Source organism: Pyrgilauda ruficollis, unplaced genomic scaffold, assembly GCF_017590135.1.
Source record: "Pyrgilauda ruficollis isolate IOZ18807 unplaced genomic scaffold, ASM1759013v1 scaffold96, whole genome shotgun sequence".
NCBI lineage: Eukaryota > Metazoa > Chordata > Aves > Passeriformes > Passeridae > Pyrgilauda > Pyrgilauda ruficollis.
The window spans coordinates 126,247-151,240 of record NW_024531710.1 but is presented as its reverse complement, the minus strand read 5'-3'; the positions used below and the strand labels follow the sequence as shown (position 1 = coordinate 151,240).

At 58.7% G+C, this 24,994-nt stretch overlaps 1 protein-coding gene across 1 annotated transcript; it reads left to right on the top strand.

Annotated features, from left to right (window-relative positions):
* The first annotated feature begins 1,009 nt into the window (after window positions 1–1,009).
* Window positions 1,010–24,994, top strand: SEMA7A (semaphorin 7A (John Milton Hagen blood group)). Its single transcript, XM_041489745.1, has 14 exons — window positions 1,010–1,195; window positions 14,467–14,600; window positions 15,618–15,668; window positions 15,996–16,091; window positions 16,168–16,252; window positions 16,837–16,947; window positions 18,826–18,965; window positions 19,238–19,416; window positions 19,538–19,646; window positions 19,907–20,105; window positions 21,120–21,235; window positions 21,861–22,012; window positions 22,835–22,902; window positions 23,457–24,994. The coding sequence occupies exons 1-14, from the start codon at window positions 1,081–1,083 to the stop codon at window positions 23,801–23,803; spliced, it is 1,902 nt and encodes a 633-aa protein (XP_041345679.1). The 5' UTR covers window positions 1,010–1,080; the 3' UTR covers window positions 23,804–24,994.

The window sequence follows — 24,994 nt, the reverse complement described above, 5'->3', positions numbered from 1 at the left end:
AATTACCCCTGTAATTACCCCGGCAGCTGCGTGGCCAAAGAAAGATGAACCCACACACACAAAGAAGCGCCGGGAAATCCCTGTGGCTCCTTCAAATTCACCATTAGCCGGCTCATTAATTTATTTTTGCTTCCTTCAGCGTGCCCCCCTCGCCCTGCCCCTGCTCGTCCCTCCAGGAGCGGAGCGGGGCCGGGGCTGAGCTTCAATCGCCGCTTTAAAGGGCACAGCTGCGGCTCCTTCCCGGTGGGTTTCTCCCATTCCGGTCACGTCCCGGCTCGCTCTCCGTGCTCGGAATGCCCCGCTCCTCTCATTAACCACAGCCACAAAGGCTCCCGGGCCTCCCCGGAGGGACCTTTGCGACAAAAAGGTGCCCGTGCCACCCGCGGGGTGTCCTTTGGGGGAGCGGCCGCGTCACGAAGGTTCGGGATGCTAGGGCAGGGTTCACCTTCCTGCCGGCTCCCGGAATGTGACATCCACTCGGGGATGTCATTCCCCTGCCACGTGTACTCGGGGTGTGACAGCGCGGGGAGCCCGTGGTGACACTCGGGTGTCCCTAGGAGTGGCCCTTCCCTGCTGGCCCTGCTGCATCCCGCTCCTCCTGGATCCAGCTGTGTCGCTCCCCATCCAGATGTTGCACTCCTGTCACCGCACCTGGCTCGGGGCACACCGCCGTGTCACACCACCCCCTCTCTGCCCCTATTCTCGGCCCTATTTCCTTTCCCCTCTCACTCGTCCCAACCTCTCTTTCCCCTCCGCAGCCCCCGCGGGAAGTTCTTCGCAAACCCCGGCCCAGCTGCGGCTTTTCCGCGGGGGGACAAAGCCACCGACCTCCTCACCTTCCCCTCACCGAGGAGAAGGAGGAAAACCCAAAAAAAAGCCCCCAAAGCCCGCGGTAAAAGCTGTGCCGGAGCTCAGGTGTGTTGAGGCGAGCTGCCGGGGTGTTTTACTCCATCTTCCCTGCGCAGGGCCCGCCCTCCCCGCGCCATTGGCTGCGCCCGGCTGCTCGCAGCCTTTTGTACGCGGGGAGATGCAGCTGTCAGCCCGCCCGGCCGCCGATCCCGGCTCGCTCCCGGACTAGGAATGGGCAGGAGGAAGTCGCCTGTTGCCCTCCTGGTGGCCCTGTGGCTCGGCCAGCTGGGCGCGTGGGCAGCGGGGCGCCCCAAGGTGAACCCCAGGATCATCGCGGCTCCCCAAGGTGAGTCCCGGGCTTCGCCCTCGGGATGCGGCTGCTCCCCGCGCCGGCTCCTTCCTACCTGGGGCTCGTCCTTTGAGCGCTCGGGCTATTTTTATTTCTTTTGTGTCCTCGGGGAGGCTTTTGGCTCTCGTTAAACGCCTGTGGCCTGAGGCTGCTGGCTTTTAATTGGCTTTTTAGACCGTTCTTTCTTTTTTCTTTATATATATATTTTTAGTGGTTTAAAAGCATTTTCCTACGAGCTGGGGATATTAAAGGCTGTCGAAAAGAGCTTTTCCTCCCCTATCTGCTGACTATATTAAAGGCTGTCAAAAAGCTCTAACACATTTCCTAACTTGCAGCTCTCCAGAAAGGAGAAGTGTGTATTTACATAGTTAATGCACTTATTTATCTGCTTGAACTCGCCCTGCTAGCTGCAGACGAGTTTGGGGAGTAAATATTTGCCGAGGACCGCTGGTCTCGGGGAAAAAATTTACAAACGGCACGTAAGGACTTTGTAACCAGACTGGATCTGGGCGAACCCGAACAAAGAAATGTTTTCAAGGCTCCGAGCCTGGTGTGTCGGCGCTGGTTTCATCCCGAGTTTTGGGATGAATCCCCTCCAGGCTGGCTGGAACAAAGACCCCGTTGGCTTTGCCGGGCGGGCTCTGCAGCACAAGGGCTCCTCTGTTGCTCCCCATTCCCTGGCAACTTCCGAGAACGCCCATTTCCCCCGCTTCGTTCCGTGCCATCTGTTCTCCTCCGCTGGCATTTGCGTGCCCTTCCCCGGGCTGGCAGAGCGGGGAGGGGTGTGCTGGCCGTGTGCGCGGCTCGGGGGTGGCCTCTGCTGTCACCTTGTCACACAAAGGGGAGAGGCACCGGCACGCAGGGCAGGGGAGGCTGCTCCGCTATGGCGTCACCGGCGGTGGCTGCGGGAAAAGGGGACGGGAGCTGCTGCTCCGGGGACATCCCCCCTGTTCCCTACAGCGGTGGCGTTCGGTGTGGCTGGAAATTGAGGGACAGGGAGGGACGGAGTGGCCGATCCCCACCTGTGTCCCTGCACAATGCTGTCACTCGTCGCTCACCCGTGTCTGGGTGGCACTGAAGGCTGCTAGCACCTGTCACCGAAACCAATCAGGGCATTCAGCTACTCTCGGTGCTTATCTGTGCCTGTAATTATTTCAGAGAACTCGGCGGGGCCCCGGGCTGAGCGGGATTGCAGTCAGGGAGCAATGGGAGCGAGCCGTGTCCTATTTCACATCTCCTTGGTGTCACCTCTACCCTCCAGAAGCAGGGCAGTGGGTGCGCGAGGAGGAGGAGGATGAGGAAACGGGCTGGGGGCTGCTGTGGCCGCAAACCCCGCTGAACTTCCCATGGCCCGGGCGCACTGAAAGCTCAGCATGTTCAGCGTTCGGGCTCAGCACGTGGCTGCCGCAGCTGCAGCCCGCTCCGAGCCGGCCCTCGCCAGCCGTGCGGGGGGGATGGAGCCGCAGGGCTGATTTTCAGCTCGCAGTGCTGATTTCCAGCTCGGCCCCCCATTCCTGGGGGGTGGGGAGAAGCGTTCCGGGCCCGCTGCTGCCTTTGCAGTGGTGCAGGGCTGGCCCTGGGCTCTGCGGGAGCTGGCAGCTCTCCCCTAATTAAATTTCTTCCACGCCACGGCCCCGCACAGGCAGCAGGTGATGCGGCTCGGCAAAGGCACCTCCACGTGCCCCAGCCCTGAGGAGGGCGAGGGTGCGGAATTCTGGGGCTGGGCAGAGCCGGGCTCTCTGCAGGAGCGATCCCTCCCTGCCTGCAGCGCAGGAAATCGGGCAAAGCTGCAGCTGCTTTTCCATCCCTCGGCCTTGATCCCCTCACCAGCACCGTGCACGGCGAATCTGTGACACCAAAAGGCTCAATTTCACCGGTTTGGTGACATCTGGATCCTCCCAGGGTCCACCAGACCCTGCCCTCCCTGCAGCTCCCGCTACTTTGGCCCTTAATTCCCAGTAAGAAATAGTAGAGGGGACGTGGGCATTTGGGACAAAACATACCCAGGCCAAGGTGGCACAACCCTGAGCTCACCCCTGCAGACAAAGGAGCACCACGGGCCTGTCCTGCCGCTGGGAGCTCCTGCATTAACAATTCCCACCACTTTGGAGCACAGTGTTCTGCAGCTCCGTGGCCCCTGCAGCCCACACAGGTGGCCGGCTCCAGGTCACCGTGGGCAAGTGGTCACTGCCAGGCACTCCTGGCTCTGCAGGGTCCCCTCCTCTCACGGAGCCCGGAGCAAAGGTCAGCTCCACATCACTGCTCGAGGCATTTTTGCTGACAGGGCCTTTACCCCGTTCCCTTTGGAGGCTGACCCGGGAGTGTCCCTGGCTGCTGCCCTTCCCCGTGTCCTGCGGAGGGCTCCGAGTTCCTGCGGGCTGAGCCTCACGGAGTGTTCCCATCATCCCTTCCCTCCCCATCCTCCCCTGCCTCCCTGGATTTTCCCCTGCCCGGTTGGGATATGCTCTAGGAAAGGTGCAGCCGCATCCCACACGGAGCTTTCGCTGCTCGGCACGGCTCCCCCGTGTCCCGGGGAGTGTGACAGTGGAGGGGACAGCCCAGCCCCGCTGTCTCCTGACCGGAAAGTCACCGAGCATCGCAAAACGCTGAGCGTGGCACGGAGCCTGGGGCTGCTGCAGCCCGCGGCCTTTGCAGCGCAGGCTGGGCTGGAGCTGCTGCCACGCTCAGCAATTCGTCCCTGCTCAGCCACACGTGCAGAGCGCCGAGGAAAACTCATCCCACCGCGGGGTGGGCTGGGCTCCGGCTGTTTAATTATTCCCAGCTCATTAACAGGTGAGCTGGAAGCTGAGATAAGGAGGTCCCCGAGGGAAAGGCAGGATTATACACTTGACCCTTGGCTGCCTCAGCGGGGTGAGCTGGCTCCAGCCCGCCCCGGGCTACAGCGGGCACTTGGATTGGCAGTTCCAGGAATCTGCCTGGAACAGCTCCTGGGCTCTGCTGGGCTTGGCTGCCTCCTTGCCTGGGAGGGCTGTGTCAGCAGGACTGGCGGGGAGCTCTCTGTGCCCTGGCACAGCAGGGCTAGGTCCCCCTGGAACCTTCTGGAAAGAGCTGCAGAGGGGTTTGGGATCAGGGATGGAGGGGCAGGACACAGGGCATGGCTCCTACTGCCACAGGGCAGGGATGGATGGGATGTTGGGAAGGAATTCCTGGCTGGGATGGATTTCCCAGAGCAGCTGTGGCTGCCCCTGGGTCCCTGGCAGTGCCCAAGGCCAGGTCGAACATTGGGGCTGGGAGCACCCTGGGACAGTGGGAGGTGTCCCTGACCATGGCAGAGCACGGGATGAGATGATCCTTGAGGTCTTCATCTCCTCCTGTTGTGGCAAACGAAGGATTTCTGGTGCCAGCAGCAGCTTTTCTCCTCGGTGACAGCATCTCTGGGGTTTTTTGTGGTCCCGTGGTGTGAAACATCTTTGTAGGACACTTTCCCACCAAGCTCTCAGAGCATCACCATTTCCAGGAGAAAGCTGCTCGCTTTCCCAGCAGTGCTATTTTCTCCTTTTTCACAGGGTTGGGGGATGCTGGGAGCTGAAAATGTTGGTTAGGGATGAAAAAAAAAAAAGAAAAAGAAAAAAGAAATATGTTTTGCTGTGCGCAGATTGAAAAAGAAGAAAAGCAAACCAAACAAATGGAGTGAATCACAGGCACCTCCTGTTGCAAGAGCACGACACAAAAACAACAGGCAGGGCACGACTGATGGAAGTTGTGGCTGGAAAAGGGAGCCAGATGCCAATTCCTGACCAAGCTCCCAGCTCTGCACCAGCCAATTTGGGGACAGAACTGCTGAAAACGGGCCTGGGAAGGTGTTCTGTGGGTGATGCAGTCGGTGCCTTAAATGGGACACACTAAATTTAGACCCGAGTGCTTGAGTACAAACTAAACCCAAGCTTGAGCACGGAATAACTCTAACTCCAAGGTGCTTTTTAGGGAAAATCTCACATCCTAAAACGGGCTGGGAGGTGAGCGAGGAGGGGAAATGGGTTCCAGCCGGCTCCGTGGCTATTCCAGGCTGCTCCAGAAATAGGGCTGGTTCCTCCTGCTGGGCACCCTTTTGCTACCAGCCCAGCCCCACCCGAGTGGCACGCCGTGGGAGTGCCAGGGGAGCAGGATGTGGAGGTGTAATTTAGGTGTCAGGTTTGGGTGATACAGCCCTTAATGACAGCTCTGGTCTGTCACCTGTCCCCTCCCAGGCTTTGTTCACTGGGTCAGGGCAGCGATGATTCCACGTCTCGTTATGCACTGGGGGTAAATATTCCCGTCTGGCGGGTGGGACTGAGAGGGCACGGCGAGTTTCGGGAGTTTCCTTGAGGAATTCGAGGCCGGTCCCAGCCGGACACCTGCCCTCGCACTGCCCCGGCCGCGGCTGTGCTGGGATTTCGAGTTTTGGGAAGTCTGCTTTCACATTCCTGCCCCCGGGGCTTTCCGAGTCTGGGGAATGCGGGGCTGCAGCCAGGGCTGGACGTGAGGCACATGGGAAGTCTGAGTCCCGGGCACACAGAGGGTGCTGGGGAGGGCTCCGGGAGGGCACAAACCCGGAATGGCTCAGGGCTGGCACCCACATGGAGAGCACGGCAGGTGTGGGAAGCCTCCAGCAGCAGGAGGGAGCTGGAAAGGCATGATGGGGCTGTTCCTGATCCCTCTGGGAAGGGCACAGCGGGGCCATTCCTGACCCCATTGGGATCCTTCCCAATCCCTCTGGGAAGGGCACAGTGGGGCCATTCCTGACCCCACTGGGAAGGGCATGGCGGGGCTGTTCCTGATCCCTCTGGGAAGGGCACAGCGGGGCCATTTCCTGACCCCATTGGGAAGGGCATGGCAGGGCCATTCCTGATCCCACTGGGATCCTTCCCAATCCCTCTGGGAAGGGCACCATGGGGCCATTCCTGATGCCTCTGCAAAGGACACAGCAAGGCAATTCCGAATCCCATTGGGGTGCTTCCTAATCCCAATGAGGAGGGCACAGTGGGGCCATTCTCAATCCCGTTGGGATCCTTCCTGATCCCTCTGGGAAAGGCATGGAGGGGCCATCCCTAATCCCTCTGGGAAGGGCACGGTGGGGCTGTTCCGGATCCCACTGGGATCCTTCCCAGTGCTACTGGGAAGGGCATGGTGAGGTCATTCCCAATCCCTCTGGGAAGGACATGGCAGGACCATTCCCAACCCCACTGGGATCATTCCCAATCCCACTGGAAAGAGCACAGCAGGACCATTCCTGATCCCACCGGGAAGGGCCTCACCTGTGTTCCACAGGGATCAAACCTCTGGATCTTCCCACTCAGAACCTCCCTAGGGACATGAAGGTGGCTGTGCCCTTTGCCCACCCCTGTGCCCAGCCCTGTGCCCACCCCTGCCCAGGAAGGGTTTTCCAGCTGTGAGGAGCTGCGATAGGGAAGTGGATGGAGAGTGGTTGTTCTGCTGCTGGATGCTGCAGAAGGTGCTTGGGGCAACTTTTCCCCCTGGAAGGCCTTTCCTGGGAAATCAATGCCTGGGTTTGACTTTCCTGGGCTGGGAGGGGCTCTCCGGATCCGCCGAATCCATTCTTTGTTGCATTGACACAACATCCAGCAGTGCTTGTGCCATTGTTGGATAAAATTCCATCATCACAGCCTGGGACCAGCGCTGCAGAGCGGAGCCTTTGCAGAGCGGCAGAACCTGGCTCTAAATTTAGAAATTTAGCCCCTGCAGCCGTGGGGTGCAGCCAGGAAGGCCGGACCTGCCGGATGGCACAAATCCACAGAATCAAAGGCTCCGGCCTCGCCTTGCAGCTCCGGTGCTGCATAATTATGGGGGGAGCGAGAGTGGGGCCGTGTTAGTATTCATGGAATTGCTGCCGAGCCCGCCAGCCAGGGGTTTGATGTTTAATAAGGAGAATTCCAGCGTTCCCGGAGCGTGGGGCGAGCAGAGCCCCGGCTTTGAATCCAGGGCTTGTTCCCCGCAGGATGCAGGTTAGGGGTCTCTTTTGTTGCTGGCTGAGTGGGTGTTTGGGATCAATTCCAGCCCCAGCTTGGAGCAGGGATATCAGCAGCACAGCTCCCAGAAGAGCTTTTGGAATCCCAAATCCCAATACCAAACCCAGCAGCTCGGTTCCCAAACCAAAAGGGATTTTTCCCCCTCAAGGAGCTCCCAGAAATAGCTCGGGAAAGGTTGACGTGCTAGGATATTTCCTTTCGGGAGCATGCCTCTGAAAAAGTGCATTTGTGTGCTCTGCAGCGTGGCCCTGCCGGGCATTGGGATCTCTGGCTTTTGTGGGATGGATTATCCCTGCTAAAGCGGGCTCCATTGTCTGCCCGGCTCGGGAAAAGCTGGGCAGGGCAGGGATCCCTCCAGGGCACCCTGGGCACGCAGGGACAGGGGGGAAAGGAGCAAGGGAAAAGCGGGATGGAGGAATTCCCAGCTGGAGTGGAAAGCCCCGCTGGGTGAGGATGTTGGTGGTCCCGCAAGGCCGTGCCTTTCCCTCGGAGGGGAGCTCGGAAGGGCTGGGGAGGCAGAGATGAGATGAGATGAGATAAGAGAGAGAGAGAGAACGCGGAGCTCTGTTGGCGGGTGATGAATCGCTGCTCATCTCCAGAGTGGCTCGGGGGGGATGAGAAACTCCGGATGAGCCCCGGGGCCGCGCCTTGCCGGGATCTCGGGGTGAGACAGAGGTGTGAGATGGCTCAGGCTGCTTTCACATCTCTTCTTTTGGGGTTTCCCGCCAGCTCCTCGGCCCCTTAGTGGGGTTTTCGGGCTGTGTGTCCCCCCAGTCCCTCTCTCCCCACCTATGCTGGTTCTGATTGAGCAGCTGGAGTTTACCCCAGCTGGAAAATGGGAAGGAAAGCAGCCCACAGCCCCAATCCCTGCTTTTGGGAACCGCAGCCTTTCCTGCAGGATGGAGGGAACGGCAAAATTCCCGTCAGGGCTTTTACCCAGCCCGGGCTGATGGGAAAGCACTTTGGAAAACCTTTTAACTGCTCCTTCCTGGGATGCGGCTGAGGGAAAGCCCGGCCCAGGCATCGCTGCAAGCCTGGCCCTGCCCTTCCCTGCCCCAGGGGCACGAGAGAGGCTGGGCTGCCTTTGGAACACCGGGAATTCCACCAGGACTCGCTGATCCACGTTCCAGCCTCAGGGTGGGATGGACACAAAGCCGCGGCAGGGAGTTCCCCGGCCATGGGAAGCAGGGAATGGCTCACTTGTTCGGCCAGAAGCTTTCTGTCTGATTTCCCCAGGAGTTTTTGGGGGTCCCTGCTCCTTTCAGGAACAGGGGAGAGCAGGAAAGCAGGGACAGGTGGCCACTATCCTGTCAGCTCCGAGCTGAGCAGGAGAGGGGAGCGTGGAGGGGGCAAAAGTGGGGCCAGGGTGGGGTTTGGACCCCGAGGAAGTTTCTGGGGGATGGGATAGAAACCTGGAGGGAGCAAAAAGGGGCCAGGGTGGGATTTGGACCCGGAGGGAGCTCCTGGGGGGATGGGACAGAAACCTGGAGGTGTCACTGTCACTTCTGCTCTGCTGCTTCTGCTTCCTTTGAGAAATGACTCAGGTTGGGGCACGGGGCAACCTGAAACACGACAGGGCTGCTCTGGGGTGATCCCTCAGCCCTTCCAGGCTCTCCTTCTCCAGAGGGGTGTCCCTGGGGACTCTGGGGGAGCAGGACCCTGCTCCTGGGGTGCAGCCTCGGCAGAGGCTGGGGACAACAGGGGACAGCAGGGAGGAAGTGGCCTCCACGCGTTTCTTGCCTCTTGCGTTTCTCCTTTCGCCTCCTTCTCAGAAACCCCTCCAGAAAATGTGAAATGTGTCACTTCTCACGAGGTGTGGGATGGTGGTGGCAGCGTGCTGGGACCTCGCAGCCGCAACCCTTCAAATTTTCTGTAGCAGGTCGGAGCAAACCTGCACAAAACTTCTGAAATGCCTCATTTACAGTCAGGCTGTTCCTATAAAAAACCCCTTTGCTGCAGGCTCTGTCCCAGGAGCCTGCCAAGGCTGCCTGAGCCATCCATCCCATGGGAATGGGACACTCCTGTCCCACCAGGCTGCCTGAGGCATTCATCCCATGGGAATGGGACACTCCTGTCCCCGCTGTGCCCCCTCCCCCCCCTCAGTGTCACACTGTTCCCTCGTGTCACTCTTGTTCCCTTTGAGCAAAGTCACGCTGGAAGGAAAACTTAGCACAGCAGCTCCTTAGAGACATATTTCCTCTTCCTGAAATGCCTCATTTTGGGAATTTATAGAATGTCTAAAAAAAAAGAAAAGAAAGAGAAAATGCAGCTTGGCTTCTTGCTGGCATCCTGCTGGAGCTCGGGGAGGAGGGAGGCAGCGGTGTGGTGAATCCAGCCCTGCTCTGGGGACAGAGGGGACCCTGGCGGCCCTATGGGGTGTCCCTCTCACCCTGGGAGAGGTTGGGAAGGTGGGAAATGCAGGGATTGTCCTCCTGGCCCGGCCTGGCCTGAGGGAATGACGAAACTCCAGCCGCACTGCGGAGTTTGGGAGCTGGGATGGAGTCCCGAGTGTCTCAGGGAGTGGCCCTGAATCACATTCCCGGGAGAAGGGGACCTGGGCTGCTGTCATTCATCCTGTGGGAAGTGGGAGCGGGACAGGGATCGGTGTCACCACATCCTGCCTGGCAATGGGACAGGGATCGGTGTCATCACATCCTGACTGGCAACGGGGCAGGGATCGGTGACATCATATTCAGACTGGGAGCAGGACAGGGATCGGTGTCACTGTATCGCAAGCAGGACAGGGATCGGTGTCATCACATCCAGACTGGGAGCGGGACAGGGATCGGTGTCACCGCATCCAGGCGCTCCCGGTTGCTATCCCAGCGGCAGGATCGCTGTGGAGAGCCCGGGTCGCTCGCCCTGACTCAGGCGGGATGACGGCGCAGGTGACATCCAGGGCCACTCCCACATTCCCAGCCCTTCCGTCAGAGTTTCCTGCTGCCTCCAGCGCCGATCCCAGCCGGACGCGCTGTCATCGAGGTGGGAACGTGTCACGGCGGTGGGGAAAGGAATCCAAGCCGGGGAATGTTTGGAGGCTGCGCGGGCAGCGGAGCAGGTGGCAGTGCCATCGGGGCCACCGGGAGTGACAGCGCTGCCACGCGTCACAGCGACACTTCCCGGGGACCGCCTGGGCTGCAGGGCTCGGCTGCTCCGCGGCGCTGCCAGCGCTCGGCACCGTGCCCGTGCCAATCCCGCTTTTCCCCGTGCCAGTCCCGGTTTGCCACGTGCCAATCCCGGTTTGCCACGTGCTGGTGGCTCGGCCGCTTGTCCCCATCCTGCGACAGGGACAGGAGAGCTCGGGGTGGCACAGCTCAGCCGAGGAGCCGTGTGGGAGCGGGCAGTGCCAGGGGATGGCAATTCCAGGGACAGGGAATTACAGAGAAAGGGGGCAATTCCAGGAGCAGGGTATTCTAGGAGCAGGGCAATTCCAGGAGGGGGCAATTCCAGGAGCAGGGTATTCCAGGAGGGGGAAATTCCAGGTAGAGGACAGTTTTAGGAGAGGGCAATTCCAGGGAAAGGGAATTCCAGGGAGAGGGAATTCCAGGAGGGGGCAATTTCATGAGGGGGCAATTCCAGAGAAAGGGCAATTCCATGAGGGGGCAATTTCAGGAGGGGCAATTCCAGAGAAAGGGCAATTCCAGGGAAGGGGCAATTCCAGGAGTGGACAATTTTAGGAAGCAGTCACACTCCCTACCCTGCTCTCCCACCTCACATTCCAAGGTTATTCCCATTTTGCAGGAATTTATGAGCAGGAAATGAAGGATCTGCCTCGTGCCCACCCCAGCTCCCAAAATCCAGGTTCTGCTCCCATCCCGCTTCCACTTCCATTTATTTCAGATAAATGCTTAATTTCAAATCCTGATTTTATCCCTTGGGAACCATCCCCTCCACCCTGCTCTGCCCCAGCACAGCATCCCCACAGAATTCCCGTTGGATTAAACCCTTTCCTGACTTCGAGGTGGGGCAACTGGGAGGCGTTTTAAAACCTTTTATTCCATTTTCAGTCTCCTGTGAGGCAATACAGATTTATAAATCACTCCATAGCAATCAGAAGCAGTCAGAAAAGAGCTTAATCCCACAAATTCCTTTTTTTCCCCGGAGCCGGGAGCGGTGCGAGCCGGTAGCGGTGCGAGCCGGTGACTCAGGAGCGTCTGGGCTGCGGGAGGCGCTGCCAGCCGGGAATGCTGGAGCCGGGACAGGAGAGGAGAGGGGAGGGAAGGCAAGGCGGCGCTGACTCAGCCCCAGGCGGGCTGAGACGGGGTTTGCGGGAGAGGCTGCAGCCCACGCTGCCCCTCTGCTCCGGGGGTGGGAACAGCCGGCTCCGGGATGCTCTGGAATGCTCCAGGATGCTCTGGGATGCTCTGAGATGCTCCAAGATGCTCTGGAATGTTCCAGGATGCTCTGGGATGCTTCCAGATGCTTTGGGATGCTCTGGGATGCTTTGGGATGTTTTGGGATGCTCCAGGATGCTCTGGAATCCTTTGGGATGCTCCAGGATGCCCTGGAACGCTTTGGGATGCTCCAGGATGCTCCAGGATGCTTTGGAATGCTTTAGAATGCTCTGGGATGCTCTGGTGCTTCTCAAGGGGCTCTGGGTCCCACAGGGAGCCGCTTGCTCTGTCACCAAAGGTTGGATGCAAAGCAGGATTGCTCCCCTCTCTCTGTGAAAAACACAAGAATTCACACAAGTGAATTTTCACTCATATCTTTACAACAAAGTTACTTGAACACCACACATAAAATCCATTAATTTTTTACAAAAAAGCCAATATTATAATATGAATTTATAACATCTCCACTGCATCCGGAGCATCTCCCGGCTCTCATCCCTGCTCCCTTCCCTCCCCCCAGCATCCTCCGGGATGTCTCTCTCCCTGATTTGATGTCCCCTCTCCCTTCCCTCCCCCCAGCATCCTCCGGGATGTCCCTCTCCCTGATTTGATGTCCCCGCTCCCTCCCCTCTGGCTCGGAGCTCTGCCGAGCACAAAGCCGCCCTTTCTCCCATTCAGGCCCCGGAGCGGGGACATTTCCAGGGACAGTGGTGCCATTGATTCCCGCCCGAGCCGCGGGGCTGGCGGCAAACGCCGGGCACAGGGGCTCGGAGGGGTCAGCCAGGCTCTGGGAATGAGCCCTGTGTCCCCTGGAGCTCCAGGGATAGATTTGGGAGCAGGGGTGATGGCAGGGCCAAGCCCTCCAAGGGCAACGACCTTTATTTCCAGTGTCAAAAGCAGCTTTTGAGAGTTGTCTCGTTCTTTGGGGACACAATGGGACACGACCCTGTCCCTGGCAGTGTCCAAGCCAGGCTGGATGGGGCTTGGAGCACCCTGGCACAGTGGAAGGTGTCCCTACCTTGGCACAGGATGGAATGAGATGAACTTTAGAGTCCCTTCCTTTCCCAAAAATTCCATGCTTTTATGGTGCTGAGATGATGCCCTCTGCCTCCTCATCCTCATCTCTTGATGATGTTCAAACCCCAGACCCACAGCTTGGGGTGCAGGAATATTCCCCCATCCCACCAGGGGACAAGGGGATCAAACCCCAGACTCACAGCTTGGGGTGCAGGGATGTTCCCCCATCCCACCAAGATCCAAACCCCTTCCCTAACCCAAGCTGCTGCAGGCAGAGCAGGACTTGGAACCAGGTTTTTCAGGATTCAGGACCAGCCCTACAGGACTCAGTACCAGCCCTGCAGGGCTTAGGACCAGCTCTGCAGGACTCAGGACCAGCTCTGCAGGGCTTAGGACCAGCCCTACAGGACCCCAGCGGCACAGGGATCCCAGCAGCCGCTCCTGGAAGCGCTCGGAGGCTCGGTTGCCAGCTCCGAGCCCAGCCCAGGCTCGCTGGAGGCTGGCAGAGCTGTTTCCTCTCTCGGCTCTGATTCACGGCGGTCCCCGGGGAGCTGCAGGATAAACAACAACTTCGGCGCCGGCCAAATGATTGTTTAGGGCTGCTTTGTTTTCTGCTCGCAGCTCGGCAGGGCTCGGGGAGCTCAGGAAGAGCCCCCAGAGGAGCCTCAGGGCAGCAGGAGAGAAGTGTGGGAGAGGAGGAGGAGGAGCTGAGTTTGGAGCTCAGACTCAAAACTTGGAGATTTGCCTGGGTTAGCAGCGATTTAGGGGCTGGGGTTTCAAACCCAGTAAAGTTTGGTGAGGTCTGGGCAGACCCCCTCGAGGCATGTTGGTGATGGGGTCACGGCACTTGAGTGGGGTTTTTGGGAAGAGAGAGGGTGTGAAGGGGATTGTGCCTCTGCTGGCTGCAGAATCAGCCTGGAAGGTTCTGTGCCAGCTTCTCCAGCTCGGGCTCAGTGGTTTCTCAGAGCCTTTGGGCACAGGGAAGGCTGGGCAGGGCACAGGGGCAGGAAGGGACGGTCCCAGGGGACTAGCACAGGAAGCTGTCCCCTCATTGTGTCCCCAAATTGAACCTGGGCGGTTCTGGCAGCTTCCCCAGCCCTGCTGGGAAAACTCTGCTTGTTTTAAGGGATGAGGGACCCGCAGGAGGTGGGAATAACCCCCCACACCCAGCGGGAATTCAGCGCCCCGGTGACCTCCGGGGTGCCTCTGCTGAGCGGGGCAGAGAGAGAGCCGGGCTGGGCAGTGCCAAGTGCCAGCCCTGGCAATTAAGAGCCACGCGCCGCTGATTAATTGCCCGGCGGTGCCGGCTGCCAGCTCCAGCGGCGCTCCCGGCCTTTGGCCGAGCGCTGGGAGTGCTGCCCAGGGCAGAGGCCGCTGTCTCTGGGAAAAGGAAAAGCGGGAATGGCGAGCTCGGAGGGCCGGGCAGAGGGCAGCCCTGAGCCCCGGAGCGATCCCCGGGAACACCTTGGTTTTTGGGATCCCAGGGGAGGAGCAGGGCCGGCCTCGCCCAGCCCAGCTGGACACACAGCAGGAATGGAGCGGGTTTGTAGGGAAGGGGGGCTGGAGAAGGTGGGATGTGAAAGAGGAAGGGCAGAGGGGCAGACAGACGGATCTGCTGCCAGCTGGGACATCTGAGGGCTGGCTGCCACTTTTTGTTCCTGTCTGGGACACCGAACCTGGGGGTGGTGGCTTTGGGTGAATGTTTCTCCTGTCTGGCCTGGGATCCACACCCTGTCCATCCTCCTGGAGATCCAAACCCTGTCCATCCTCCTGGAGATCCAAACCCTGTCCATCCTTCTGGAGATCCACACCCTGTCCATCCTCCTGGGCAGGTTCTTCCTTTCCTCCTGAAGGATGGACAAGGGCACGGGCAGGAATGGGATCTGCGGGTGCCCCCCGAGCAGCTCCCTGAGGTGTGTGCCCTTCCCAGGTGCCAAGGAATATGTGTTCCCACGGAGGGAGAGGTTCCCGGTGTTCTTCCACCAGGAAAACACCTCCTCCATCTACGTCGGGGGCGAGGGGAGGCTCTACTACTACGACTTTGCAACGCGTGAGAACTACACGGTGAGGAGGCTCCGCTAACGGGTTTGGCAGCAAAACCACACAAAAAGTCTCCGGGATCCATCTCCTGGCCACAATTCTGGGCCTGGATGAGCCTGGTCTCTGCCCAGCCAGCTCCATCCTGCCAGGGAACGAAATCCCAGCAGGAAAGAATGTGTCAGGGTTAGAGCTGGGGTTGGGGTTAGGTTTGGGGCTAGCATGAGGGTTAGGTTTAGGGTTAGGGTTAGGATTAGGGTTAAATCTCCCATGTTGTCCACGGGTGGGTTTTACCTTGGGTGGGATCCCTTCAAGGTTCTCACTTCTCCGCACAGAGGGTGTTTCCAGCCAGTGGTCTTTCCTGGATTCATCCTGGACATTTCCAGGCTGGGGTCCTTTCTGGATCCATGCTGGATATTTCCAGCTGGGGATCTTTTCTGGATCCATGCTGGATCTTCCTAACCAGGGATCCTTTGTGGATCCATCCCAGGTATTTCCAGCCAGGGATCCTTTCTGGATCTATCCTGGATATTTCCTGTTGGGGATCCTTTCTGGATGCATCCTGGATGTTCCCATCCAGGGATCCTTTCTGGATCCATCCTGGCTGTCAGTTTTCAGGGTATTTTTTCTGGATCCACCATGGATGTATCCAGCCAAGGATCCTTTCTGGATCCATCCCAAATGTTTCCAGCCTGGGGATCCTTTTTGGATCCATTCTGGATGTTTCCAGCTTTAGACCCTTTCTGGATCCATCCCAAATATTTCCAGACAGTGATCCTTTCTGGATCCACCCTGGATTTTTTAAGTCAGGGATCCTTTCTGGATCCACCCTGGATATTTCCAGCCAGGGATCCTTTCCGAATTGAGAGCAGCAATGCTCAGATTCTGTCACTGGCATCCAGCCCGGCCTTCCTGCGGGATTTCAGGCACCAGGGGTGGGGGACAAGGACACCTCGTGGGTTTTGGTGACCTTGTGGTGCACTGAGCCCACGCCTGGTGGCATTGGGAGAGCAGGAATGGAAATGTTTCCCTCTCTTATCCTAGGAAGAGTTCCCGGTGAAAAATGAAGGCCAGTGCGTGTCCTCTGGGAATCTGGTAGGTCCCACCTGTGAGGGAACAGTGGGGTGGCAGGGGCTGGAGGATTTGGGTTGAGGAGGGAACAGTAGGATGGGGAGGATTTGGGTTGAAGGAATAATGGGATGGGGAGGATTAGTGTTGAAGAGGGAACAGTGGGATGGGGAGGATTTGGGTTGAAGACGGAACAGTGGGATGGGGAGGGCTGGAGTATTTGGTTGAAGGAGCTGTGTGAGCTCCTCATCAGCTCCCTCTGGACAAGGAGATCTGGGAAAACCCAGGAAGGATCTGGGAACTGGTGTGGTGCTGGGGGCTCTGTGCCATTGCCAGGCTCCTCTCCCCTGGCAGGAGGACAGCCGGAATTACCTGACCCTGGTGGAGCAGTATGGGGACGGGCTCTTGGTGTGCGGGACCGGCGCCTGCGCTCCCACCTGCTGGAACGTGGTACGGACCCTTCCCCCATCCTGGGTGAGGAAAACCTGGCCTGACCCCACTCAGGATCCCTTTTGCCCTTCCCCAGACACAGAGGAAGGAGAGCTCGCCTTGGGATGGGAGAGGGATCGCTCCCTTCACCCCTGACTCCAACACCCTCGTCGTTGTTGATGGTAAGTGGGATATTTTCCCATTTTCCTTTTTTCCCGTGGTTTTGTTGTGCTTGAAGCCTTCCTGGGACAAACAGCAACTCCCTGAGGCTGCTCCAAGGGCTTTGTCCCTTTGGCTCTCCTCATTTTTTTGCATGGAAATGCACATCCCTTTGGGACAGAGGTTGGAGATTCCCACAGGGGCGTGGGATGGGGGCTCTGTTTGGGAGGAACACTGGAAATCAGGAATGCCTTAGGTCAGGAGGGCTGAATCAGGAATGCTTTGGGTGGGGAGGGACCTGGGAAGGAGGGACCTGAATCAGGAATGCTTTGGGAATGCTTTGGGTCAGGAGGGACCTGGGAAGGAGGGACCTGAATCAGGAATGCTTTGGGTTGGGATGGACCTTGGAAGGAGGGTCTGCAGTGATCCCACTGCTCCAGGCCTGCTGTGGGGACAGGTGAGGATCCTTCCAAGAATCTGTCCCTGTCACCCTTCAAGAACTGGGTGTCAGGACTGGGATTCCTGTTCCATACCCACCATCCCTGTGATGCCCAGGAAGTCCTGGCTGCTTTCTCTCATCCTCTTCCCACTCCCTTCTGTCCCACAGGCCAAGACATCTACTCCACCATCAAGAAGAGCCAGCAGAATGGGAAGATCCCTCGATTCCGCCGTGTGAGGGGTGGGGGAGAGCTCTACACCAGCGACACTGTGATGCAGAGTGAGTGAGGACATTCCCACGGTGGGGACAATCCCGGCAGGGGGACATTCCCACTGGGGGGATCCCCACTGGACTCTGCCCCCCCATAACTGGCAGGGGGCAGGAGAAGCTCCAGAGCTTCTTGTGGGGGCTCATCAGTGTCGGATTAAGCAAAACTCGTTGGTTTTGCTTTGCTTGCTTTCACAGTGCAGATACAGCTGTAGATCCACCAAAAAGGAGTGTTTGGGTTGCTGTAGCCAAGTCTGCAGGCTCAGACACCAAATGTTTGACCAATTTGATCCCAAACAAACCCTTTGTGACCTGTTTGATGTGCCAGTGCCAGCCAAGGAGTGGCCAATACCCAATGGTGGCAATTATTGGCGTGAGGCTGCCATCGAGACCAATCCCATAACTAATTGGTGTCATTAGGTCCCTGATCTTCTTAAAGCACCTTCTGAACCTCAAGAATTGGAAAATCTTGGTTCTTTGGCAATGGAATTTTGTGCTGAGGGTGATCCACAGTTAAGAGTTGCTCTCCACCATGCTGTGTACACAAACTCCAGTTTGTGGTGCAGCTGTGCCCCCTAAGCTTAATCCGACACATCGGGTGCCCTCAGTGCCCGCCAGGAGGGAGCCAGCTGTCTGCTTCCCCTGACCCCTGTCCCAAACCAGCACAAAAGTGACTTCCCTGTCCTTGGGGCATGGGGAAATGAGGCTGGCGAGTCCCTCCTGCAGGGTGGAAGGAAATTGGGTTGTGCAAAATGCCCGGCAGCTGCCCCACAGCATTGGGCAACTTCCAGTGTGGGCAGGGGCCCTGGGCAAACCACAGCCAGGGCCAGACCCGGGGCAGGGACAGGGAGGGGACATGGGGAAAGGACCCTGCTCCAGTTCTGTGGGGTTGTGGTGGCTGCTGTGGTGGCTTCCCGGAAAGTATTATTGAGACAAAAAACAAAACTAAAATGGCAGCGGGATAAAACAGGGAGGAGGAAACCAAACCAGACCTGAGAGCCCCAGGGCTGCCAGGATGATCCTGGGACATTCCCTGCCCTGGGAACAGCAGGGCTCTGATCCCTGGAGATTCCCTGCCATGGAAACAGCAGCTCAGGATGCTCAGAGCGACCCAGTGGTGCATTAATAGGAATGGTGTTACGGGGTTTTCCCAACACACAGCATGGAATCCTCCTCCTGAGGGAGCCTTCCTTCCCACAACAGCTCCCAGAGCCAGGAGGGACTTGGGGTTCTGTGGCTGCCAAGGCTTCCCCAGGCTCCAGGGAGTTGTTCCCTGCAGGGAATGAGTCCATGAAGTCAGGCAGGAGGCACTGGGAAGGTGGCACTGGTGCCTCAGCTTTAGCTTTTATACTTTTCAGATTTAGTGTGTGGGTCTGGGCATCATGTTAGGGGATGGGGAACTCTCTGCACAGAGCAGGGAGACAAAACAATTCCTGCTCTAGCTGGGCACCAAGGAGAAATGATCCAGATCTCAGCCCCAAGGGCATAAACAACAGTGGAATGAAGAGAGAAAAACAAAAAGGATGGGATTTCATAATCTAAAACTGTAATTGGACAATTAACTGCAATATGCAAATGGAGCAGAACTTATAAAAGTGAGAGACCTTGGTTGTCCATCTTTGTGACCATTTTGGTTCATCTTGGGTGTAGCCCTGGCTGGGCTTTTGTGCTGCCCAAGGTGGATCCATTGAGGAGATCCTTGTAATAAATCCCTGCTTTATTCTTGAGCTCAGTCTCATCTCAGTTCTAGCTCAGCCTTCCCAAGGAGGGGCAGCCTGGGCTGAGATTTGTCCTTTCCCTGGGACACAGCCGTGTCCCACTCCCTGCCCTGTCCCCACTGCTGGCTCCCCAGATGAAATCAGGTCCAAGCTCTGTCCCTTGCCTCCCCAGACCCTCAGTTTGTCAAAGCCACCACGCTGAGGCATGAGGAGCCTCACCAGGACAAGATTTATTACTTCTTCCGCGAGGACAACCCGGACAAGAGCCCCGAGGCGCCCCGGAACATCTCGCGGGTGGCCCAGCTGTGTAAGGTACCTTGGGGACAGGCTGGAGTGGCAGCCAGGACAGCTCCAGGGGGGACAGGGGACGTGCCAGCTCCCCTGGGCTTACCCAGTCTTGGTTTGGCCCCTCTGAGTGGGGCACTGCCTCGTCCTTCGGCCTCGTAGGGGAGGGAATTCCCCGCTCTGTCTCACTGGGATGGCAGGAACAGGATTGTGCAGCATCCCATGGTTCCCCATCAGGATGGGCATTTTGGGGTGTTTCCCCCAAATCCTGACTCCCTCCTCGCTGTCCCTGCCCCCAGGAGGACAGGGGAGGAACCAGCTCCCTCTCAGCCTCCAAGTGGACCACGTTCCTCAAGGCCACCCTGATCTGCGTGGACCCTGTCACCAAGGGCAACTTCAACTGGCTGCAGGACGTCTTCTTCGTCCCTGCGGGCGACTGGCGGCGCTCCAAGGTCTATGGGCTCTTCACCAACACCTGGTGAGGGGCCCTGGCCCAAATCCTCCCTTCCAGCCCTCTTTTCCCTCTGGAAAACAGCTGGAGTGAGCACGGCGATGGGCACAGCCCAGTGTCTCCCCTGACCCTGTCGTTGTCCCCTCAGGGGAAGCTCTGCCGTCTGCGTCTACTCCTTCGGGGACATCGACAACGTGTTCAGGACATCGCGGCTCAAAGGCTACAACGGCCCCACCCCGGAGGTCAAGCCTGGCCAGGTGAGGGAGGGACAGGAGCCGCCCCGCGGGAGGCCCGGGGAGGGGACACGGAGCGAGGGAGGAGCTGGGAACGGAGGGAGGCTGGAAAAGGTCCGATCCCTTCATGGAAAGCACGGGGACAGAGGATCTCAGAGGGCACCTGGCACAGGCACAGTGACAACACCCGCGGGGCAGAGCTGTCCCCTTCCCCCGCCGTCCTCAGCGCTCCACCCACCTCTGACTCTGGTCCCCTTTGTCCCCTTCTGTCCCCTCTGCCGCAGTGCGTCCCCTCGGGGCAGCACACGCCGAGCGAGACCTTCAAGATCGCGGACAGCCACCCCGAGGTGGAGGAGCGGGTGGAGCCGCTGTCCCCCTCCAGGAGCCCCCTGTTCCACAACAAGCACCGCTACCAGAAAATCGGCGTGCACGAGGTGGCCGCGGGCGACGGGCAGCGCTACAACGTCCTCTACCTGGCCACAGGTGCGGGGACAGAGCCAGGGGACGTTCCCCGCGGGCAGGGCTGCGTTCCCAGCCTGGCATATGCTCGTCAGGCAGTAGCGAGCTGCCAAATTTCGGGAACAGCTGATCGCTGCCAGGCTGGCTGTGTGGGCTCTGGGCAGCGTCCCAGGCACGGGGGAGGCGGGCACGGTTCGTGCTGGGGGGCAGAAATCCTTCCCCAAAGAGCAGCTCTGTCGTTTTTTGGTGCTTCCCGAGCTGTCCTGGTCCCTCCCATCCGTGGGATATGTTCTCTGGCACTCGTGGAGGGACCTGCAGGGGTTTAAATTCCTGGTTTTGTGATGGAGAAGGTGCAGCCGGCTCTCGGTGGGTGGCTGGGGTTGGATTGGGGCCCACGAGTGATGGGTTTGGGATTTTACAGTTAGAGAGAAATAGAGAGAAATAAAGAGAAACTGAGCAAGAGAGTTAGAAACAGGGAAATAGAGACAGTTAGAGAGAAACTGAGAAATACAGAAATAGAGAAACAGAGCAAGAGAGAGAGAAACAGAAACACAGTTAAAGAGAAACAGAGAAATAGAAAGAGAAACAGAGCAATAAATGGAGAGAAACAGAGAAATACAGGAACAGAGAAACAGAGTTAGAGAGAAACAAAGAAATAGAGAGAGAAACAGAGCAATAGAGTTGAAATAGGGTGAAACAGAGAGACAGAGGGACAGAGCAATGGAGGATTTGCAGGATCCTGGGTGTAAATGCAGCCAATGCCCAGCAGGGTCCCCCTGGGCAGCCTGATCCAACAGGAAGGGCTGTGGGATGGACGTGGAGTCACCTAGGGGGTCCTGCACGAGCTGGGCTTCCCCTCCCCCTGGCTGAGCGGGGAGAAGGGATCCCTTTGGGAAGGGGGAAGCACGAGGATTCCCAGCCCAGTTCCCTCGGGGTGCTGCTCCTGCCCTCGCTGGGTGTCGGGTGCAGGCAGGCACCTCCTGGCACCGTCACCACTCTCAGGGTGCCTCACCAGGTCTGTGCCCTCTCTCTCCCCAGACAAGGGGTCCATCCACAAGGTGGTGGAGCTGCCAGATGGGGTGCAGAACATCGTGGAGATCCAGGTGTTCCCCAACAAGGATCCCATCCAGACCATGATCCTGGACCACGCCAGGGTGGGTCCCTGCTCTGGGGGTGGGAGAATGGGGTGGGTGAGGCATGGATGGGTCAGTGCCAGCCCCAGGGTCTGGGAGTGAAATAATGGAACTATTTGGGTTGGAAGGGACCTTTAATGACTATCCTATGATGACCCTATGACCTTCAATGATCACTTTAATGATCACCCTATGACCTTTAATGATCATCCAGTCCCACCTTCCACTATCCCAGGCTGCTCCAAGCCCCAGTGGCCACCCTGGCCTTGGGCACTTCCAGGGATCCAGGGGCAGCCACAGCTGCTCTGGGAATTCCATCTCAGCCCCTCCCCACCCTGCCAGGGAACAATTCCCAACTCCTAATATCCCGTCCATCTCTGCGCTCTGGCAGTGGGAAGCCATTCCCTGTGTCCTGTCCCTCCAAATTCCCTCTCTAGCTCTCCTGGAACCCCTTTAGGTCCTGGCAGGGGCTTTGAGCTCTCCCTGGAGCCTCCTCTTGTCCAGGTGAGCACCCCCAGCTCTCCCAGCCTGGCTCCAGAGGGGGTCCACCCTTGGAGCATCTCCTTGGCCTCCCTCCAACAGCTCCAGCTCCTTCCTGACCTTCCCTGGGACACGGAATGACAGTTCCTGTGCTCTCCTCCGGCAGGCCGTGCTCTACGTGGGCTCCAGCAGCCGCGTCCTGGAGCTGCCCATGGACATGTGCGGCGCCTACCGCAACAACTGCCACAGCTGCGTGCTGGCCAGGGACCCCTACTGCGGCTGGGCCAACGGCTCCTGCCTCTCGCTGGCCCTCAGCCGGTGCGTGGGGGCCACTCCCACCCCAATCCCACCTGAAAAACACCCACACCCCCTGCATTCCCCTCCTGGGCTGAGTGCGCGAGTGGCTTTGGGGTGGATGCGCTGTTCATGAAGGTTTGGGGTGCTCTGTGTGGATCCATCCCTCCCTTGAAGGGTTTTGGGCACCCAACTCTTCTCCCCGAAACTTTGGGGTTGTCTCCATAGATCCCTCCCTCCCTTGGATGGTTTTGGGCACCCAATCCCTCTCCCCAAGAGTTTGGGGTGCTCTGTACGGATCCATCTGTCCCTTGAAGGGTTTTGGGCACCCAGTCCATCTCCCCAAGAGTTTGGGGTGCTCTGCATGGATCCATACCTCCCTTGAAGGGTTTTGGGCACCCAAACACATTTTCCCAAAACTGTGAGTGCTCTGTGTGGATCCATTCCTCTCTTGAAGAGTTTTGGGCACCCAGCCCCTGTCCCTGAAAGTTTGGGGTGCTCTGTACGGATCCATCTGTCCCTTGAAGGGTTTTCAGCACCCAATCCCTCTCCCCAAAAGTTTGGGGTACTCTGCGCAGATCCATCCCTCCCTTGAAGGGTTTTCAGCACCCAACCCCTCTCCTTGAAAGTTTGGAGTGCTCTGTGTGGATCCGTCCGTCCCTTGAAGGGTTTTGGGCACCCATCCCCTCTCCTTGCTGCTGGGTCTCACATTGGTCATCTCCAACCTTCTGAAATTGGGATGGGAGGGGGAGATTCCCGCTCATCCCACTGATGTGGGGGATACACATCCCTGAACTGCCGCTTCCCAAAATTCTCTTGGTGCTTATTTCCATTCCCATCCCCCAGGGATGTGCTCCAGAACCTGAACTTGGACTCATGGCGAGGAAGCTGCCAGAGGGGTGATGTCAAGGAAGGTACATGGAGATGTGGTAGCTGGGGAAGGAATTGTTGGATTTTCCAGGCTTTGGATGGGTTTGGATGGGTTTGGATGGGTTTGGAGGGATTTGGATTAGTCTAGTTGGGTTTGGAAGGATTTGGGTGGATTTGGTTGTGTTTGGACGAGTTTGGATGTGTTTGGGAGGGTTTGGATGAGTGGATAGGTTTGGATGGGTTTGGGTTGGTTTGGATGGGTTTGGACAGGTTTGAATGAGTTTTGATGGGTTCGGAGGGATTTGGATGGGTTTTGATGAGTCTGGACAGGTCGTCTGTCTTGGTTTGAAAGACAGGTGTCTGCTAAGGAAGGCAGGAGCCTCCCCTGAAATGGAAAATGGAAAACCCCATCCCTCCAAATTATTAATATAATTTTGAAATTAAGGGGCTCTCGGGCAGAGACATGGGAGCAGGAATAACAGGGCAGACCAGAAGTTTCAAGGAGTTCTCTCTCAGAAGCCACCTCTGAGTCTTCCTCCGCCCCACTAAAACCCAGACTGCTCCCAACTAACTCAGCCTCACCCCCGTGTCCCCGCAGACGACTTCCGGAACATCTCGGTGATGCCCCTGTCCCGCTACTACCTCAACTGCTCCATCGAGTCCCACTATGCCACCTACAACTGGTACCACGAGGACGTGCTCATCAAGAGCTGCAACACCTCGCACCCGCAGCACGACTGCTTCCACTTCATCCCCAGCGTCCGGCGCGAGCACTACGGCCACTACGTCTGCGTGTCCGAGGAGGACGGCTTCCGCCAGGCGCTGGTCAAGGAGCGCCTGCTGGACCGCCAGCGCTTCCTGTGGCAGCGCGGCCGCGCTCCGGCCACGCTGGCCTCGTGGCTCCAGCTGCTGCTCGTGGTGGCCCTGGCCGAGCTCTTCCACTGACGCCGTCCCGCTCGCCCTGCCCGCTGCCGCGGTGGTTTCTGCGGCTCCGTGGACCTTGAGCCGCTCGCCTTCCTCACGGCCGGCCTCGCTGGCGGAGCCGCGGGAGGAGGGTGTGACACGGTGGCGGCCCCGCTGGCCAGCCATGCATGCGCTGATGCTCAGGGCGAGGCCGCTCCTTGCATGTGATGAAGATGAGGAGGAGGAGGAGGAGCCGGCCCTCGGCCTCCGGACTGCGGGATGCCGGCGGGGGCCGCTGCCTCCCGAGGTTTTGGGGGGTGATGTTGGGGTTGGCAGCGGCTGGGACACCCCCGGCGAGTCCCCTCCTGCTCCGGAGGGCTCGGAGGCCTGAGGGGGGCTCGGTTCGTTGTTTTTTGGTGTGGGAGGGAGGTCGGGAATCGGCGCCGCCGCGTGGGAATTTGCATGGAAAAGCCTCGGAAGGTGACTGGATTTGGGGCGTGGGGACGGGAAAGGGGAGGTGGGAGCAGAGCCCGGAGCGGAGCGGGGGGCGCTGGGGAGACGCTGGAGACGCACAAATCCTCTGCAGGCAGCTGAGGGGCATCGCAGCGGGGCCCAGCCCGCTGCCACCCTGTCCCGGGCGTCCTCAGGGAAAGCGGCCGCGGATCTCAGGGCAGCGGGGGGGCTGCGCCTGTCCCCGCCTCTGTCCCTGTCCCCCGGGGCAGGCCCGGGCTTCGCTTCCCCCGCGCTTTCGGAGGTCTCGGAGCGAGACTAAACTGTGAAAATCGGGATTTTCTCCCTGCAAAGGGGGATCCCGCTCCTTGTCCCAACCTTGCCCAGCCCGGAGCGGCCCGGCCCTGGGCGGGGACACCCAGGGGACACCCCTGCCGTGCTTCCAATGCCTGTCCCGGCTCGGGAGAGCCCGAGGGGCCGCGGGCAGCGGGCCAGAGCTTCCTACTGCACTACATCCCCGAGATGTTCCCCATGCCCAGCCCAGGACAGAGCTTCTCACAGCCCTTCTCAAAGCACTTTAACTTTGTGGACTAACAGATATTTATTATATCGACTGCTCGTTTCTGTCTTGTAGGATTTTATAATATTACAGCAGGCGGGGGCGGATCACAGGAGAGGAAAATTTTAAAAACCCACCACAACAGCTACCAAAAAAAAATCCCCCCAACCCTTTCAGACCTGTAACCAAAGCGGATGGTTGGAATAAAGAGTGGAAGAAAGGCA